This window comes from Melozone crissalis, unplaced genomic scaffold, assembly GCF_028551555.1.
Source record: "Melozone crissalis strain CALT ecotype California unplaced genomic scaffold, PUWL_Pcris_2 ptg000007l_1, whole genome shotgun sequence".
NCBI classification, from domain to species: Eukaryota; Metazoa; Chordata; class Aves; order Passeriformes; family Passerellidae; genus Melozone; species Melozone crissalis.
In genome coordinates, this window is record NW_026535785.1 from 1,220,880 (window position 1) to 1,239,951 (window position 19,072).

The 19,072-nt window shown below is 55.1% G+C and overlaps 2 protein-coding genes across 2 annotated transcripts in view; both read left to right on the forward strand.

The window, feature by feature from the left end:
- Positions 1-5: 5 nt before the first annotated feature.
- On the forward strand, positions 6-6,720 carry LOC128932853 (uncharacterized). The gene is made up of 2 exons (XM_054269590.1): positions 6-237; positions 6,344-6,720. The coding sequence occupies exons 1-2, from the start codon at positions 6-8 to the stop codon at positions 6,718-6,720; spliced, it is 609 nt and encodes a 202-aa protein (XP_054125565.1).
- A 17-nt stretch (positions 6,721-6,737) lies between these two features.
- The window catches only part of ANKRD11 (ankyrin repeat domain containing 11), a 128,059-nt gene continuing 115,724 nt past the window's right edge, over positions 6,738-19,072 (forward strand). The window contains exon 1 of the mRNA XM_054269418.1: positions 6,738-6,860. The gene's annotated coding sequence lies outside the window, so the exon portion shown is untranslated. The remainder of the gene's footprint in view (positions 6,861-19,072) is intronic.

Sequence of the window (19,072 nt, forward strand, 5' to 3'; positions counted from 1 at the left end):
GCGCCATGTCCGCCGCTCCCGCTCCTCGGAGGCCTCAGAGGCCGCGGCGGCGGGACGAGCCCGGGCCGGGCCGCGGCGGCTCCGCCGTTACCAGAACCGCGGCCTCGGCAGGGCCGGAAGCGGCCGCTGAGGGCCGAGCGGCCATCTTGGAAGCGGGGGCGCGCTCCGCGCTGCCAGGCCTTAAGATGGCGGCGGCGGCGCGCGGGGGCTGCCGGGAAGGGTCGCGCCGTTCCCGCGGTAACGGGAGGGGGGGCACGGTCTGAGGGGCCGCGGACGGCCTGAGGGCCCGGCCCCTCCCGCCGCTCCTCCGGCGGGCTCTGCTCTGCAGGCGAGCCTCAAACAAGGGCCAGCCCGCTCACGTCTCATTGAACAGACGGTTCTCCACCAGCCCCGGATTTCTCCGGGCTCCAGCGGGGCCAGGGCCCGGCCTTGGCCTGGGCCCAAGTTATTTAGGCAGGAGAACAAACGGCTGGGAGGGGCGAGAGGGTCCCTGCAAGGTTAGCAGGAGGCTGCAGCCACCTCTGGGGAGGCCTGATACTGGAGTCTGGTGGTGTGAGCACACAACCGTCCCGGCTCTGGGATTTTATCCCTCCTAATCCCATGTAATTGTAATGCCTGGGAAAAGAAGGAACAACCTCTGCAGTGTTAGCTTCAGCAGCGAGGAAAGAGAGCAGCTCCCTCCCTGTGCAGCTGTTGCTGAGGAAGGTTTCCCCTCTGACAGCCCGAGGTAGGAGTGAGCTCTGGTAGAAAACAGCCTGGGTGTCTGCGATGGGAGTGAGGGACTGAACTGTGCTCTGAGGAAAGGGAGTGAACAAATACATAGAAATTGATGTTTACTTTGAGGGTGGTGAGGCCCTGGCACAGGTTGCCCAGAGAAGCTGTGGCTGCCCCATCCCTGGCACATTAATGTCCCCTCACTCCTGGAAATCTCTCTGTGTCACTGATTGGATCAAACAGTTCAATTTACACGCACACAGCTCGGTGCCAGTTAGTACATGAAGGCTGTTCAGAGGGGATGTGGCAGCTGGGGGCACCTCCACCCACAGATCCCACATGGAATGCCCAGGGAGGCTGCACTGACTCCCAGCTGGAAGATCCAGGCCTGGATGTGACCAAGCTGTGCTGAACTGGGAGTACTGGTTATTTACAGACACAGCACAGAGCTGGAGTTGACACAATTTCTAACCCTTTTTTCACACTGTGCTTCAAAGGCAACCAGATGACAGAGCACCAGGAAAGCTGGACAGAGCAGCTGTGGCTGCCCCTGGATCCCTGGCAGTGCCCAAGGCCAGGCTGGGTGGGGCTTGGAGCACCCTGGGACAGTGGAAGGTGTCCCTGCCCATGAACAGAATGGGCTTTAAGGTCCTTTTCCACCCAAACCATTCCATGACTCCACAAAGGAGGGCTGGGGGTCTTTGCCTCGCTGGTGCCAACACAAAGTGGTGCCCGAAGCGGAGTCAGGAGGTTCTGCCCTGCGTGGGCAGCCCAGGCTGTCCCCTCTGTGCGTGCCAGAGGTGACCTTGGGAAAGGTGGCCTCAGTCACTGCCCTTGGACTGGCAATATGCTCCTTTGGGAGTAAGCCAATATTCTGAGAGGCCAGATATAACCTGATCCAGGCTTGGCCTTGCTGGGATGTGCTCCAACCATGACATCACCCAGTAATGCCACGTCTATTTACTACCGGGGAAAGGTGCTGGATTGGAGGCTGAAATCCCAGCTTTATCTCCTGAGCAGGTTAGGAGCAGGAAGCAGCATTAGCAGCCGCAGCTTGTTCTTTTCAGGCCAAGAGAAGTCAGTTTCCATGGGAAACACAGCTCTGCTCTGTCTGACAATTCACCTCTCCTGTTCCCAGGCTCCCTGTAAGACCCTCCTGCCCTCTGGGGCTCAGGAAGTTCCTCAGCCCCCCCAGCCCATCCCTGACTCATTTCCACGCAGCACCTTGCCAGGGGGGTAAATGGATACCTGGAATCTGGTGGCCACTGCACCACCACAGACTTCTCCTCAATGAATCAAGGATTACATGGAGAGCTGAAGCTGCTGGAAGGTAAATTCAGCCCTTTCACAGGGTGCAATTTCCCTCCAGCAGCTGAGCCAGGGCTTTGCTGAGGCAGGACAAACCACCCAGCTCCGAGGCCCCGGAGCTTCCCGGCATGCCCCAGCACTGTGTGTCTCTGTCATGCACCAGATGGGATTTTTTTGATTACTTCTTGGCAGATGACAAATCAAGGTCAAGGGATAGATGCTCCCCTTCAGCACAGCAAGGCCAAGAGCTTTAGGGTTTTCAGCAACAAAGGATGTGCTTAAAAGACCACACGGTTTTCCCTGGAGCACAGTAAAACTCCTCACCAGGAAAGAGCTGCTCAGCCTTTTTCCATGAGCCAGTCCAAGCCCATCACACCTTTTCACTCCTCCAGGAACAGCTTGGGATCACAGCGAGTTCCAGTTCCATGGGCACTGACACTGCCCCTCCCTGGGGCACAGAGCCTCCCCAGCCCCAGGGCCAGCCTGGGACACGGCCCTGGGGTACAAATCCATCTCGGGGTCACCTCTAGAGCCCTGGCAGTGTAAGACAGGCAGGTGACAGATGGCTGGAGGCAGGGGATCACGGGGACTCGGCCACCCCACAGCAGCCACCGCTCCGTCTGCCAGCCAGCCGGGGCTTAGGAACCTCTGGGAAAGCCAACACGGTGAGAGGGAGCAGCACTCGGAGAGGGGCAGGGAGAGGGGCAGAGCAGGAGAGGGGCAGAGCAGGAGAGGGGCAGAGCAGGGTGAGGGGCAGGACAGGGAGAGGGGCAGAGCAGGGAGAGGGGCAGAGCAGGGTGAGGGGCAGAGCAGAGCAAAGGGGCAGGGTGAGGGGCAGAGCAGGGTGAGGGGCAGGACAGGGAGAGGGGCAGAGCAGGGAGAGGGGCAGAGCAGGGAGAGGGGCAGAGCAGAGCAAAGGGCAGAGCAGGGGGAGGGAGGTGGCTGTCGGTGACTCAGAGCAGATGACTCTGCAGGGTGCACTCCCCGGGGAGCTGCTGGGGTGAGCGGGGCTCAGCGAGGCCAGGAGCCCATCTGTGTGCGGGAGGTGGCTGAAGCCATCTCCAGAGCCCTCAGACCGGAGGAGGTCACTAAGCTCCGAGTGAGCAACTGTCACTCCACACCCCTGAAATCCATAAGCAGCCTGGAAACCTAAAGGCTGTCATTAGGAATGATAAAAACAGTAATTAGAGCCGGGCTGTGAGGAGTTCACACCTGGAACATCAATAGAGGCGTTTACCCAGCAGCAGGAGAGCGCTTCCCCCAAATCCCTGCTCTGTGGATGCACCAGGGACAGAGCTCCACGGACCACTCCTCACGCAGGCGTAAGTAAATTCTGCAGGGAGCCTTGCAAACAGGCTTTACCCAGCACAGCAGCAGCTCCCAGCTTTGAGGGATCCAAAAATGCTGCTGTTACAGGAGCTACATCAGCTCCTGGGCCGTGGGCTCTGCCTGTCCTGATCCCAGTCCTGGTGCTTCACTGGGACTCAGCTGGGTGCTCAGTGGGCTGCTCCAAGGAGTTAAACCTTCAAAACACACAGATCTGGGGACAAGCAAGCTGTGCCAAGGGGTTAGACCTTCAAAACAATGCAGATTGGAATACGAGAGAGCTGTTCCATGAACTTAGCCTTAATTACCTCTTGTAGAGCTCTGAGCAGCCACCACACTATAAAGCAAGTGAAAACCCACACTTTTATTTCTTTATGGCATCACAGGTGGAACAGCTTAAGTTGGAGTGTCCTTAACAACAATAACAACGGCAGAGAAATACAAGGATGGTTGAAAGCAGCTTTATTTAGTGAAAGTCTGTACAGAGCCAGGGAGGTTCCTGCTGCAGTACAGCAGCTGTACTCCTCACTGCCTTCCCAAATGGCTGCTTGGTTTGCCAAACCCATTTCTCTTCAAAATGTTAATAGATGACATTAATTAAAACATGAGCCAAGCTTAAAGGAAAGGTTTTCCTCATCCAAGCTCTTCTCAAGTTTTATTCTCTTGGCCTCTGCCATGTTGGCACTGACTGGTCACTGAGGGTTTACCCTGTACCAGCCATAAATCACACCTTGTTTCATCTGTTAAAGATAGATTGCCACCCCTCCATCCTGTGAGGAGCTGAATCAGCAGGGAGCTGCACCCACAGAAGCACAGCCCAGGAATTTTTCACTTCAGGACTGGCCTGATGGTTCCTTCCCTCACAACGCAGCTGCTGAAGGACTCAGGTGAGTTTGGTCACCCACAGGTTGCTGGAGCAGGTGAGGGGCTGGCACAGGTGCCATCCCCAGAGTGGGCCAGGGAGCAGTGCCAGAGCAACGAGCGCAGGGTCAGGAGCTCTGTCCCCAAAGTCAGAGTCCTTTTAGCTCGTTGGGACAGACAGAAATAGGCCTGAAAGCACATTCCCCAAGTGGCCTAATTTCCCTGCCCTCACACAATGTTCTCTTTCCTCCTCAGCACCAGGATATTTGTTTTATTTTAGGATTTAAGAGCTTACAACCTTTATCAAAGGACAAAGGTGCTCAACAATTGACTGTAAGATTTTTTTTTTGTCTTAAGTATTGCAATTAAGGAGCAAAAGCCAGCCCAGGGTAACAAAGCCAGGCAGGTTAAACATCCCCATCACACAAGTCTCACCCAGAAAACCAGCAGAACAGCCCCCAAGGAAATAATCCTCCCATTCCTGCTGTCAGCTTTCCTTCTCTAAGTACTTGAAAGTTCCTCCCTGAACCAGGCTGTTGTGTTCAAATAGAAAAAGGTCAGGGTGACACAGAAAGGGTTTAACTTCCTCCCCAGCACTGGATCTCTGACCTGGATGACATTCAAGGTTGTCAAGGAAGCAGTTACAGACAACTATATTTAGGAAATGAAAACATGTATTTCCCCTCTCCTGTGCTCAGAGGCCAACCCTCACCTGCAGCGTTTGCAGGGAGCTGTCACAAGAAGCTTAATGGAAAGGAAGCCAAAAAAACCCCAACCCCTTTCTTTTCACTGGTTTAGTAGGTCTTACAGAGCAGGGAGATGGGTAGAGATAAAAAGACTAAGCCTAAGTGGAGCACAGGACCAGCTTAGCAGGCTCAGAATAAACCTCTCTCCTGCTGTTATTTAACAGCAGAGCTGGCCACGTGCTCTGAGGCACTGCGTCCTGCTGAGCCCAGCACACACAGGGGGGGTTCTGTTCCTGGGGCTGTGGCCCCCAGCACCCCAGAGCTGTCCCTCAGGTGTGTGACCCCCTGCACGTGCCAGAGGAGAGATCCCAGTTCCAGCCCCGCTCCTGGCACAGGGGGTTAAACCCACAATGTTCCAGATGAGCTCATGGCAGAGCTGCTGCCTGCAGGCTTCCCCATGCTGGCAACCAAAACAACGCGTGGTGACAGCTCTGCCACCCACGGCAGGGCTGGGACCTGCTCCTGGCCGGGGTTCCTGCCTGGAATTGGGTGCCTTGGTGACACACAGGGGCTGGGACACTGGGTGTGGTACAGAGAGCGGGCACACAGCACAACAGGGCCGTGCTTTGGGCTGCATGAACCCCAAAGTCATCCCTTCTCACCTGCCACTGCCCCAGGTGCTCCCAGCCCCGTCCAGCCTGGCCCTGGGCACTGCCAGGGATCAGGGGCTGCTCTGGGCACCTCTGCCAGGGCCTGCCCACCCTCACAGGGAACAATTCCTGCCCAAACTCCGCCTGTGACCGATGGGTCCCAGCCTGTCATCAACCAGCACCTGGTCAAGCAGCCGTTCCTGGAGCGCTCCAGGAGGATGAGGGAATCACTGACATTGCCCAGCAGGAATGACCTGTTTGGGAGACGCTCAAAGCGCGTTTTTAGGAGGCACCACCCTGCACGTAAAAGCTGCACAGAGCGTTTCGGTGTTGTGTGAAAGGAGCCCCAGAACCTGGCGTGGGCAGGAGCGAGCAGCTGGGCCAGCGTGTCCGTGTCCCTTCCAGGGGGATCCCCCGGCTGTCTCCCACCATGGCAGCTGTGTCACTCCTCACTGTCCTGCCGGGACACGGCACGCACGGCACCGGGAGCTGCCGTGGGGATGTGACGGAGGAACGGGCCCGGAGCGGACCCGAGCGCTGTGTCCGTGTGCCGCTGGAGCAGGGGTGCCCCGGCACCTCCCAAACCGGCGCCTTGTCCCAACACCGATTTCCGGGCACACCGGTGCTCCAAGTGCCAACACCGGCAGCATCGACCACCGCCCGGTACCACTGCCAACCGGGAGTGCCCGTTCCGGTGATCCCACAATGCCGGGGCAGCGCGGCGGGCCCGTTCCCGGGGCCTAGCTCAGCCCGCAGGTCTCTGTGGGGCCTATCCCGGTCCCGGTCCCGGTCCCGGAGCTCGGTACGTCCCTGCGGGCCAGTTCCGGTACCGGTACCGGTCTCGGTCTCGTTCCCGGTTCCGGTCCCGCTCGCGGGGGGTCCCCGGCCCCTCCCTCCCCCCGCAGGCCCCGCCCCGGAAGCGCCGCCCGGCGCGCGCAGCCAATGGGCGGCGGCGCTGCCGGGACACGTCGCGCGCGGCCGCGCTCCCGTCACCCCCCGCGCGCTCGCCGGGGTGGGAAGGGGGGGGCGCCGCGGCTCCTCCCCCCACCCCGGACAGCCGCGCCCGCCAATCAGCGGCGCCGTCTCATCGGGCCAATGAGCGGCGGCGTCTCAGCGGCGCGCGGGGGATGGAGCGCGCGGCCCGGAGCCGCCACGGCGCGCGCCCCCCGCGCTAGGGCCGGACCCCGGGACCCCCGGAGCCCCCAGAGGCGCCCCCAAATCCCCGCCAGCCCCCGCTCTATGCGGCGGGGCCGGCCGAGCCGCAGGCCTCGCTCCGCCGCGGGGCTGCCCTTGGCCCGCTGAGCGCCGAGCACCGGTAAGCGCGGGCGGGTGGCGCGGGGGGGGCACCGGAGCGCTGCAGACACGGGGTGGAGGGCAGAGGGGCCGGGGGCCTCCCGGAGAGAGGGGCTGCGCGGCCGCGGGGGGCACCGGGAGCGGCACCTGGAGCGGGGGGGGCCGAGGTCGGCGGGGGGGCAGCGGGCCGGGGTGGGGGATGGACGGGGAGCACCGGTAGCGGTGGGAGGTGGGACCCGGTGCGGGCTGGGAGCGGCGCGGGGTCGGCTCGAGGGGAGGAAGCGCCGCAGCGCGGGTGGGAAGAGGACGTTGGGATTTTGGGGGGCGGCGGAGGAGGTGAGCGGCTGCGGGGGGATGGCGGGGGTGGCGGTTCGGAGGGCCGCGGGGGGAGCCCCGGGGCCGGTCGCTGTTTCGGGGTGCGCAGGCTCGTGGGGAGCCGTGGGAGGAACTCGGAGCTCCGAGCCGAGCCCGCAGCACGGGCACCCCCCCGCCCTCCGGACCCCGGTTTTTGGGGTGGGGATGTTTTTTTCGCAGGGGTGTGGGGTGGGGGGGAAATGCGTTTTGGGGTGAGCGCTGCGCTGGGAGGAACAATACCAAAAGTTGTCTGAAATGGTAATTTCCGTTTCCCATTTCATCATCCCCGGGTAGGCGTTAGCCCTGCCTGTGTGTGCGCAGGGCCGGGGCCGCACCGAGCCCAGCCGGCCCCAGCCCCGCCGCTTCCATTTATTTCCCAGTTTAATCTTTAAATCGCTCCGTGATTCTGTCCTCCGAGGAGCCTTTGTGTGCCGGGGAGGGGCTGCTCGACACCTTTGCCCCTTAGCAGAAAGGAAGAGAGGGAGGAAAAAAAAAAAAAAAAAAAAAAAAGAAGCCCAAACAGCTGCAGCCCAGGACGAGCCTCCCCCAGGCCGGGAATGGATTCGTGTTTAGAAAGGCAAATGACCTCGGAGGGAGCGGGGATGAGGCGAGCCCTCGGTGCCCTCTGCCCTTTCCCAGAGGGAGCAGCTGTCCGGGCTGCGCGGCTCAGAACGGGCCCTTCATTGAGGCACAGGGGCCGTGTGTTTACGGCTTGGCTTCTCCTCCGGGCTCGGGGATGTGTTTTGATATCCAGTTGCAGGAAAGGGTTCCTCCCCCCTCCTGGTTTTGTACACAAAGTGCTCTCTCACCACTGGGGACACGGCTCTATAGGCAGAGAGCGAATTCCAGGCGGCTCTTGAAGCAAAATTCCCTCCTGAGATGGCTTCTGAAATGGGGTACACACATCATTTTTACCCTCTCTGTAGGCAAAGATTTTTAGGTGAAAACGTCTGTGCTGCCTTGTAGCTGTGTGCTTTCCTGAGGTTTATATAATTTTAAGGAACTTGGAGTTCAGTGTATTTCTCCTTTGTTTTGTTCATAAAATGGAACATTTTTATGTAATGACTCCAATTATTTCCTTTTTCTGTGGGGGGAAAACCACTCCACGGAGTCATGGAGAGGGAAAAGGAGATTAACTCTCACGTTTCCCAACAGCATCGATGCATTCTTTGTGTGTGCCCTACTAAGAGCTCAATATTTAACTTGATTAACTTAAAAACGAGAAAAGTTGGCGTTTTCAGCCTGGATTTTCTGGCAGATTCCAGGTTGGAGTAGTGTGAGATGGCTGTGGAGGGGTTTGGAACGTGCTGTGGCTGGGAAACTCTGGCGTTTGCTTCCAGAGCTCCGTGCCCTGTTTTGTGTCCGTGGGAAGCGCTCGGCAGGGCAGGGGCTGCCCGGGAGGGGTGGGCGAGCTGCGGGGCTCCGTGCGAGCCCGTCCGGGGCTCGGAGGCTGCTGGGCCCGGCTTGTGCCGGGCTCGGCCCAGGGCTGTGCCGGGGTCGGCGGGGCCGGCCCCCGGGTTGTGCCGGGCTCGGCGGGGTCTGCTCGGGCCTCGGGAGGTGCCAGGCTCGGCGGCGCTCGGGCCCGGGTTGTGCCGGGCTCGAAGGCTGCTCGGGCCCGGCTTGTGCCGGGCTCGAAGGCTGCTCGGGCCTCGGGAGGTGCCAGGCTCGGCGGGGCTCGGCCTTGGCCCGCAGCAGCTCCGGGTCCCGCTGGCTCCGGGAGGGCTCCCCGGTGCTCCGGGAGCTCTCGGGCCTGCCGGGGCACATCCAGCCTGCAGAAGGGCTTTGCTGTGAACCCGTCCGGCGAGCCGGGGCTTGTGGCACCCCGGGCTATGTGAGTCAGTGGAGGGCTCGGCCTGCCAAACTCGCTGCAAACCGAGCTGCCCGTGCAGCAGACAACGCGCAGGGCTGGAAAGCACGGCCACCCTCGGTTCCCAAGGCTGTTTTTGACTCGTTCCTGGTGTAAACAGTGACCGGGGAGCCCCGGCCATGTCGGCGCTGGCTGGAAACTGGAGATGTTGTGTTTCGTGTTCCACACTTGGTTCTGCTGCTCGGTTCTGCTTCTGCTTTTAGAAATGAACTCTTGTCTGTTTCTCCATTTCATAAAAAAGCATGGTTCAGAGTGAGCTGATTTTTTTTTTTTTTTTCTCCTCCGTGGGCAGCTTTTTGTTTTTGTGATGTTGCAACAGCATTTTCTCAGACTTAAACCTGCAGATTGTCCACTTTGAGGGCTGGGTTTGGATGGGGGAGGAAATGTTAAAAAAAAGCCCCAGAGCAAAAACCCTTTGGCTTAATTTCTTCCTTCGTGTGTGGTAGGCAACCTGATAAGATTATTTTATTTTCCACTCGTGTTTTAGTGGACTGAGTCCCCCCAAATGCTCGTGAACAAAGCCAAGCGTAGCACGGCGTCGTGCCGCGTTCTTCCGCTGCTCAGCAGAGCAGACAAATGCATTTCTCTGGGGTCAGTGAGACTCTTCGTGTTAATCAATACTGTACCAGCAGTGTTCCCTTTCCAGGGAACCAGATGGGCTGCTTACAACTGGTGCTGATTATTTTAACTGTGTAATTGTAACATGGCTGCGTGATGACAGTGTTTCCTGCAGACACTTCAAAGGAAGGTTCCCGACGAGTGTGTCTTTACAGCGTTTAATCTGTCCTCTTTGTCTTTATGTTGTGGCTTTTGGACATGTGTTTGAAGTACTAAGAGGTTTTTTTTCCCCTTACCTCCAGCTTTTCTATACATTAAAAGGAGGCAGTGCTCTGGAATGATGAAGTGTCTCCAGTGTGGGAATAAACCCAGGGTTTTAGCGGCTCCCACAGCGGTGGGTTGGATTCACTGAGTTTTAGATCCAGGCAGTGACTAAGCCAAAAGCTGGGAAGAGATTTAAGTGGCTGTGAGGAAATGGCAATATTTTTTTTTAAATAGTGCATGTGGCTTTGTTTTGGGGAAAATATGTTGTATGGTGACTTGAGTCTTAACTGGGACAGGCTAATTACTCGGTGAAGAAATCCTCCTCCTAGGGAAGGAAAGGCACAGGGCCGGAGCTGGTTAATTACATTTTGTAAAATTATGGAGTGACGGCTTTCTGAGGAGGTCTGCCCCTCTTCCTGCCCTGTACCTGAATTTCAGGCTCAGCAGTTGCCTTACGGATTGAAATTCCTCCTGGGTATTAAGATTTAATGGTGGCAGACCCAGAGCAAGTAGTGGCAGGTACTGCTGCTTTTCAGTACAGCAAAGCAAATAATACTGGAAAATATTTACATGGGGGTTGTTATTCTCCTCCTATTTCCTTGATGAGCTCTAGTAAAGGTGCCTGTGTGCTCCTTGCATTGCCGGGGAGAATTCCCTGTATTTCGGTTGTAAAAGGCTGCGGAGAGGAACCGGTGTCTCCATAGCAAAGATTCCAGTGTTTCGTGATCAGCTCACATATATTTTTACCCCATCTAATTTAAACCAGTCTGCACGACACTCACAGGAATGATTTGTATGCAGCTTTTAAATATTTTCCTCCTTCCTGCGTGAGGGATTAGCGGCACAGAGCTGCTTTTTCGGAGGGTTCTCAGCCAAGTGTTACGTAATTTGTGTGCCACCGATGCACGGCCATAAAAAATACTCCCATCAATGTTGGGGGAAAGCTTGTGTAGGCAATTATTTCAAATCACAGGCGTCCTAAGCAGGTTTGTGCAGCCTTAAAATCTGGGCAAAACGCTGCCTTTGGAATCCTGCTGGGAAGGGGGGTGGGAAGCTGTCAGCGCCCGTGGTCTGGAGGCTGGTTTTGAGCACATTCTACTCCACTTTTTAAGCTTCCCTGTGTGAGAACTGGTGTTTTCTGGTGTATTTTCTCAGGGAACCGTTGGGTATTTAAAAATCGTAATTTCTCTGAGTCTGGGTGGTGGTGCTTCAGCTGAGGCTGCTTATGGGTGATGCCAGTTTGTAATCTTTTATGAGAGTAAGGGGGGGAGAAAAAAGTAAAAAGAAGCTTAAATGCTAATAAGAGTGAAAAATGTGCTCGGTGTGGAGAGCATGTGAAGAGAGCGGGCGCACGTCGGGCTGTGGAGTCTCCGTCAGCTGAGCTGGGGGCTTTTAAAAATCTGCTCTAATTTTTATGCTGCATGTGGAATGGCTAATCCCATAAAAGCCTCGCACCTTTTGACAGATGAAACGCTGCTGTTCTTCACTTATTTGAGCAAAATATTTTTATAGATGGTATTAGCTCTGTGGCTCCGAGGGTAATGCAGTCCTTACACGAGAAAGATCGTGCTTTGATCTGACAGCTTTCAAGATCCATTTCCAATCTTGGAGTTCCATTAAGTCTGTTTGTAATGGTGCCCTCAGACTTTTTTTTTCTGTTTATGTGACTCTTTGGGTGTTAACGTTGCTCTGTATCTGAGTTTTCTTTAATAAACTGAAGGAATAATTGGGGTCAGGAAAGGAAATAATCGTGTTGGAAAGTGCAGTTAATTATACCAGGTATTTTGGGCTGCAGAATTCTTTCTCTTGATTCTAATGTTTTCTTCAAGTTGTAGGATGTAGTGAAATGATCAGATCATCAAGCTGGGACAGTGAGACAGGGTGATGTGTGGTGGTTAATTTTGGGAGTGTGAAATGACTGTGGCTGCAGGCTTGATGTCCATGGGGGTTGTGGAGGATAGGAGGGATGGTGAGCAGTTCTTCTCTCTCTTCTCTGGGGGAAGAAACGGTCTTTGTGTGGTCCAGTGTTCATCCAGTGGCATCTACATGGCCCTGTGTCCATCCAACATGATTTAAATGATCTTGTGTCCATCCTATGTCATCTGTGTGGTCTTGTGTCCATCCAGTGGGACCTTTGTGTCCATCCACCATGATTGGTTTGGTTCTGTGTCTGTCCAGTGGGGTCTGTGTAGTCCTTTATCCATCCAACATGGTCTATTTGGTCCTGTGTCCATCCAACATGATTTAAGTGATCTTGTGTCCATCCTACATCATCTACGTGGTCTTGTGTCCATCCAGTGGGACCTTTGTGTCCATCCAACATGATTGGTTTGGTTCTGTGTCTGTCCAGCGGGGTCACTTTGGTCCCCGTGTCCATCCAACATGATTGGTTTGGTTCTGTGTCTGTCCAGTGGGGTCACTTTGGTCCCCGTGTCCATCCAACATGATTGGTTTGGCCCCGTGTCCATCCAGCACGGTCTCTTTGGCCCCGTGTCCGTCCAGCACGGTCCTGCTGGCTGTGTGTCCATCCAGTGGGCTCTCCATGGTTGTGTGTCTGTCCATCGTGGCCCACGTGGTCCCTGTCCCTCGAGGGTGGCTCCGTGGCAGCCCCTGCAGGGCTGGGGTGGGTGCTGGCTCTCGGCAGCCGGAGCAGCCTCCCCGTTCCCTCTGCTCCTCCTCCCCTGGGGCCCCGCCGGCGTCTGGCCAGGCCTGAGTCTGAGAAACCATCCTGGCTTTTCCTGCCCCTCTCAGCGCTGGCTGGGACGGCGTGAGCTCCCAAAGAGGACGTGTGGAACCTCCATCTCCAGGTTTGTTCCCGTTTTCTGGAGCTCGTTGCGTGGGTAAGGCGTGCATTGCTGTGCAGCTGTGGTGAGCAGAGGCTGCGAGTGCAGCCAGGGATGGGGAGGCACTTCCAGCACCAGGGAGGGAGCTGGCTGCTGGAGCCAGGAGAAAGTGATGTTTTTTTCTAGGTCAGGGTTGAAGGCACTGTCAGGGTGGTGATGTGCAGCATATCTTACTGTCTGCATTGTCCCTGCCATATGGATGTGTGCACGCTGCCCTTGGCATTCAGGCATTGAATTATTTATCCTCTCCAAATCTGGAGGCAGCCTTTCTTCCCCTGTCTCCAAGAAAACCAAACTTACCCGATGAGTGTTTTTAAAATAAACCTTCCTCTGTGAATTACTGCAGTGGCAGGAGCAGGGTATTGATCGTATGTTGCGTTTGGAGTCGGAAACCAAAGGTTACAACACTGGATATCTTGTGGAAACACTGAAATATTTATTTTGCTGTTAGGTGCAAGTGTGTCTGTGCTGGTGCTGGGTTTGTATGTGGCTGAAATGCCATGTACTGAAATTTCCTGACTGGGAGAATGGAGAGGCCAGAAAACTTTGCAGTATGTGTAAAAGCAGCTTTGTCTCAGCTGCGTGTGAGGGGATGGATGCTTTTCCAGGGAGAAGGCATCTCCCTTGCTCTTGTGCTGTGTTGGATTTGCTGTGAGAGGAGCGTTAAGGTGGTCCTGGTTTGGGTGTGGGTGTTTGCAGGGTGTCACGGAAGGGTGGTTCGGGCTCGGGGAAGCACAGGCTGGAGGCAGCTGCCTCTGTAATTATTTCTGAGAGACTGACAGCTCTGCAGGTTAGAAACAGTCTCGAATAATTTACCTTCAGAGCAGCATAAAGCTGCTAAAACTGTGTCACAGGCATGGGGAAGAATCAGAGAGTCAAGAAGGGAGATGTTACCCTCTAAAAAATTCACCAGGATCCGGAGGCAGCGTGTCCCTGAGGGCTCGGCAGCCAGAGGCTTGGAAACACGGTGCTGCCCTCAATATCGGGATGTGAAATGAAAGGATGCGTAATTAGGAACTCCAGAAAAAAAAAAAAAAGGCATTAAATAGCTTTAGAGGTGAATGGAAGCTTCATTATTAAGCAGCAAGTGCTTAGCTGCAGTTGGTGGTGCCTCTTCCTTTCAAATCACGCACACATGAAAGTGCTCCCCGCCCCCAGCGGGGCCTTATCGGCTTATCTGGGCAGGAGTTCAGAGCCATAAAAACTGTATCCTGCTTACACCTTCCAGCCGGTCCTGTGACCTGCGCTGTGTAAACAAGTTGTACCAGGAGCTCCCCATGACTGGTAAGTGCCTGGGTTTCTGCAGCCTGGCTGGGTCCAGGAGGAGCCAAGATAAAGTTCCAAGAAGTTCCCCTTTGGGAATGGTCTCCTGATAGCTGCTGCGGGGAGGAGGCGGCAGGGCCGGGATCCTGCTGACTGTGGCAGTGACTGTAGCCCATGGAAAGCACTTTGGGATAGACTTTACACTCCGGGGCTGGTGTTTTCCACGTTCTGCAGGAGGGTGGCTGTGGCAGATTGTGAAATGTCAGCGTTGTGGTAACAACACCGACCGGCGCTCCGCGGTTGCGTCAGGCCCGGGATGTGCTGGAGCTGTAAGCCCGTCTATAAATATATCCATATATCTTGGGATGGATGAGATTAGCCGTGGCCATGCTGGGAAGAGATGTAGGTAATGCAGGGAAGGGGTGTGTGTGGGGGGGACTCAAACATCCTGCTCCTGCTGTGCTGGGGGGTTTGGATGCCTCCGGGGGCTCCGGTTACGGCGCTTGGCCGCTGCCCACCCCGGGCTGGCTCCGTGCTTTCAGCTTGCAGCTCGGCACAGGCAGATCCATTTATCCAAGCTGGGCTGTGACGAGCCACTTTGGGGATGTAGTGTGTGAAACTTCACCCTCTCAGCAGCCCAAGGGTCGAGTGCAAGGGTTTGAAGATGAAAACCTGTTCTCCTTGAATGCTGACCTTTTTTGTTGGTGTGGTTTCTCGTCCCCATGTATGGGGAATGTGCTGGGGTTGGGAGTTGGGCTGGCTGCTGGCTGCTCTGGCTGCACTCCATGCCATGGCCTGTCCTGGCATGTGCTGGGGTCCTGCCTGCTGGCTCCCTGGCTCTGGGCTCTCTGTTCCTCATTTTCCCTGCAGCCTGGAAGGTGCCTGGCTCTCCCAGGAGATCAGAGGTGCCCTGTGTTACTCAGCTGCTCTGCAGTGAATTCAGCTCCCTTCCCCTGTGATCAGCACTGGCACTGGGGTGTTAAACTGGTTCTGTGGTGAGAGACGGATTCCTCTGAGTTAGTCCAGGGGGGAAGGGATCAGACAAGCAGTCACTTGGTGGCTCTTTGCTGGTGTGCTGAGTAGAGCTCCTTGGCTAGGGAGCTGGAGGCTGTAGTCTTAAAATGCTGAATTTAATTTCCTCCTGCAGTGTGTTCTGTCTGCAAGCCTCCCCTGCTTCACCCACCAGCATGTTTCTCCTCCCTCGTGTCCGTCCTTCCCCTTTCCCAGGAGCCTCATCTGATGGAGGTTCTGCTCTTGCCTTGGTCCCCCTCATCCAAGATTCCTGTCTCTAATTTTAGCCTGTCTGCCTTTCGAGGTCCCCTCCCGTCTGTTGCTGCCTTTCTCCTTCTCTCTGAGTTGTTCTGTATCTTGCTCTCCCTCTGGAGAGCTGGACCTTGTTTCTGCGTGCTGGGAGGGGAGTGAGGCTGTGGGTGTGCTGAGGTGAAGGCTCTGGGCTGTGCGGGATGCTGGCAGGGATGTTTGGGCTGCTCTGTGCTCACAGGGAGCAGCTCCTTCCCTCTGCTGCAGCTCCCTCACTGTCCTTGCTCGGATCTGCTCTTGTAGTCTCTCTTTTGTGGATTTATTTGTATTTGTGCAGTGGGGGTCTCTACCATGAGGTTACTCGTAGCTGCAGTGCTGCCCATCAGCCCTGGATCTCCTGTTTCCCTGCAGGAAAGCTGCAGGCTGCCTGCTTTTCCTGGAATCCCACTCCACCTTAGCAGGCATTTGCTTGTGGTTACAGAGAAAATGATTTTCTAACAGGGAGGTATCAGACCCAGTCAAATCTCCTCAAAGGGAGGTGGAGCCCATCAGGGAGGGCGGGGAGCCTGGCCCTGGAGCCTGGCCGTGCAGCAGGGCTGCTCATCCTGGTGGGATCCACCTGCTCGGAGCCCTGGGAGCACGGTGTGTGCAGCATGATCTGATTTGTGCCTGGAATATAAATCCTGGCTGTTGCAGGCATGCAGCCTGGGGTTTTACAAGTTCTTTTGTGAAAACAGCATTCAGCCCCTCTGCTGCTGCAGCAAGGAGCTTCCCTGGAAACCCAATCCCAGCAATTAGTGAGGTTTGCAGAGGATCCTAGCAACTGCTGCTGGGGTTCCATTGGCAGGGGTGAGGTTTTGTTTTTTACACTGTTTATAGTTGCATTCTGAGCATTGTATGGAGATATATTAAACTAAAGCACAGGGAGTTGCACCTCAGCATGAGGGAGAGCTTTCCTTGGAGGGTGGCACAGCCCTGGCACAGCTGCACGGGGAGGGTGTGGGGTGTCCTGTCTGGAGCCATTCCAAGCCCACCTGGATGTGTCCCTGTGTCACCTGCCCCAGGTGTCCCTGCCTTGGCAGGGGATGGGTCTGGGTGATCTCCAGAGCTCCTTCCAGCCCTGCTCTGCCTGCACGTCCCATGGAGGGGAAGGAGAAGGGGCTGTGGCACAGCGCTGAGCTGCAGTGATGATGGGAACGCTGCTTGGGAAGCTGATCCTCGGGGAAAGTGGAGCATGGCTGGAATATATTGGGTGCTGTGTGACTTGGGTGCGTGTGGGTAACCTGAGCTCACCTGTGAGGAGTTGTGTTACCCAGATACTCCCTGACCTGGCTCTGGCTGCTGGGGAGGGATGCTTTCCACCAGGGTGGTTATGTAAAGCCTCAGTGCTCTGTGCTCTCCAGCTCGGCTCTCCAACGTGCGCGGGGCTCCGGGGGCAGCTTCAAAGGAGGGCGTTTGCTTTATGGCTGAACCTATGAGCAGTTTTATGTGCAGGGTGGAGCGGGCTCGTGGAGAAGATTGCAGTTTTCCCAGTGCCATAAAAAGTTACGATGCTGACGGTGCCGGCATTGTTCCGCAGGCGGAGGCAGAGCAGATGCAGAGGTCAGCGGGCTCGGCTGTGCCAGCGCGCTCAATGCCCCGCTCTGTGCTTCCAGCTCTCCCAAACGCCTTCAAAAAGTGCCTTGTGCTCTTTGTGGGGCTGCCTCAGAGACCTGCACCTGTGCAGAGCGGGCCCAGCATTTCCATGGGAAAGAAACTTGGCAGGGCTGCTTTCCAGGGCAGTGTTTCAGCCCCTCTGGAAACGTGGCGTTCCAGTGGCACACACTGTGAGTCAGTTCATAACCTCCTTCCTTTCTCTGGGCTGTTCTTTGGGGCTCCAGCCAAGGGAGTTAAAAAAATAACCGAGTGGCTGCATCTTGAGGAGCCTCATTCCAATTAACTTCCCTCATGCTCCAGCAGATAGATTCCCCAAACTGAGAGGCATTCCCAAAAAAAGGGCTATTCAGGCTAAGTGGTGATGGTGGGAGAGTATGATCAGCTTCTGCAGCCTTAATTGTGGCCTTTTCTGAAAGTATTTCAGTGGCCTGTGCTGTCTTTAAACCCTGCTGGGGTATGGATTCTCCCAGCTGTGGAGGCAGCGCCCCAAATTCTGAGGTGTAAAGCACCTTCCAGTTCTCAGTGAGTTACAGCTGATTAAAATAAGTCACTATTCCAGTTTCAGTCAGATCTCTCTAAATATAAACTTAACCTCTTGTTGAAACCATTTTCTGCTGGGATGGGGTGGTATAAATGTGTTCTTTGTTTGCAGCCAGGAAAATGAAAGGTTCACAACATTCAGAAATGTGTGTTTTAGATCTTCTGGAAACCTGTTCCTTAAAGAATGTTTCTGCTTGGAAATGGGCAAATACTTTGGGTATTCTTCAGCTTGGAGAATTTTATTCTAATGAACATACTAAAACTTAGGGGGAGCAAAAAAAGACTCTGATCCTTCTCTTTGGGTGATCCATTAGCTGCTCCAGCTGCCTTTTATTTATTTTTGTAGACACATGTGTGAATGTAAACATTTTATCTGGAATGGCCTTGCAAATGTTCCTGCATTAACATATATTGTCATGGAGAATAATTTTCATTTAACTGTAATTTGCTTTATATTTTCCTGCCTGGTTGCCATGGAAACGCAGACGGATGTGGCAGGGACTCCTCACAGGAGCCAGGTTATGGATTGCCTCTCTAATGGACCTCTGTTAATCACACTGCAGCCTGTGCTGGAGGAACCAGGGCTCTTTGCAGGAGACACTTTATTTAGATAAACTGTGAGATGCCTGTGGTACTGTAGCTTGATATTCAGAGTTACCCAGGGTGTTTTTCCCTTCTCCAGAAGTTTTTTGTCATAAGAACTATGTGTTATGATCCTGGAATTGAGATACATTTATTTAAATTTAATGTCGGTTAGACTTGATTTTCAATTTTCATTTCATTTGCTGTAATAGCTTAACTGGTAATGTCCTTTTCTGGGTTCAGTTTGAGATCTGAAACGCTTGAAACAGAGCAGTGCAACATTTGTTATCCCTCTCCCCGTGCAAGAAGTTGACTTGCTTTTCATAATAATGTGTCTGTGTTTTTGGGTTTCCTTTTGGCTGCCAGCAGGCAGAAGGGGGACAGAGATGGATGTTATTACATTTGTTACCTGTGGATTTTGGGGTCTGTTTTGCACCTCTTGTTGTTGGCTGCTGTTCTGAGCTGGGCCCACGCAGGGAAGGGAAGGGATGTGGGGCAGGGGCTGAGGGAGCCCAGGGGGCTCAGCCTGGACAAGAGGAGGCTGGGGGGACCCTGTGGCTCTGGAGGTGTTAAACACCACGGAGATGTGACCCATGGTTTAGTGCAGGTGCTGGCACTGCTGGCCTTGGTGATCTCAGAGGCTTTTCCAAACTGAACTGCTCTGTGATCGCCAGGATTACCAGTGCCCAGATTCCCGTTCTGGGATGCTGATCTCTGCCTTTGCTGGATCCTTGGAAGGAGCTGCTTTCAACTCCTGAGATAAGAATGGTGGTGGCATGGGTTCAAACTGAGCTCACCAATATCAACAAATGACTCATTTTTGGTTAATGGGGATGAGCTCCAGGATGGAAAATCAACCACCCAGCATTCTTTGCTCTGGGTACTCTGATGGCAGGAACCTCAAATTGTAACTTGGGGACATGAATTTCATTTGTCCCCTGAATCAGACCCTCCAAGTGAGTTTTGGGGTGGGGTTTAAGGGAAGCTGCCTTGGTCCTTCCCTGGCTGTGGTCAGACACCATGGCTTACATAAGGCTGGGTTCCTCC

Excerpts from the sequence above, each read along its gene's own strand:
- LOC128932853 (XM_054269590.1), top strand. The coding sequence starts at position 6 with ATGTCCGCCGCTCCCGCTCCTCGGAGGCCTCAGAGGCCGCGGCGGCGG. Across the intron at positions 238-6,343 it reads AGGGTCGCGCCGTTCCCGCG|CTCGGTACGTCCCTGCGGGC; the intron begins GTAACGGGAGGG and ends CCGGTCCCGGAG.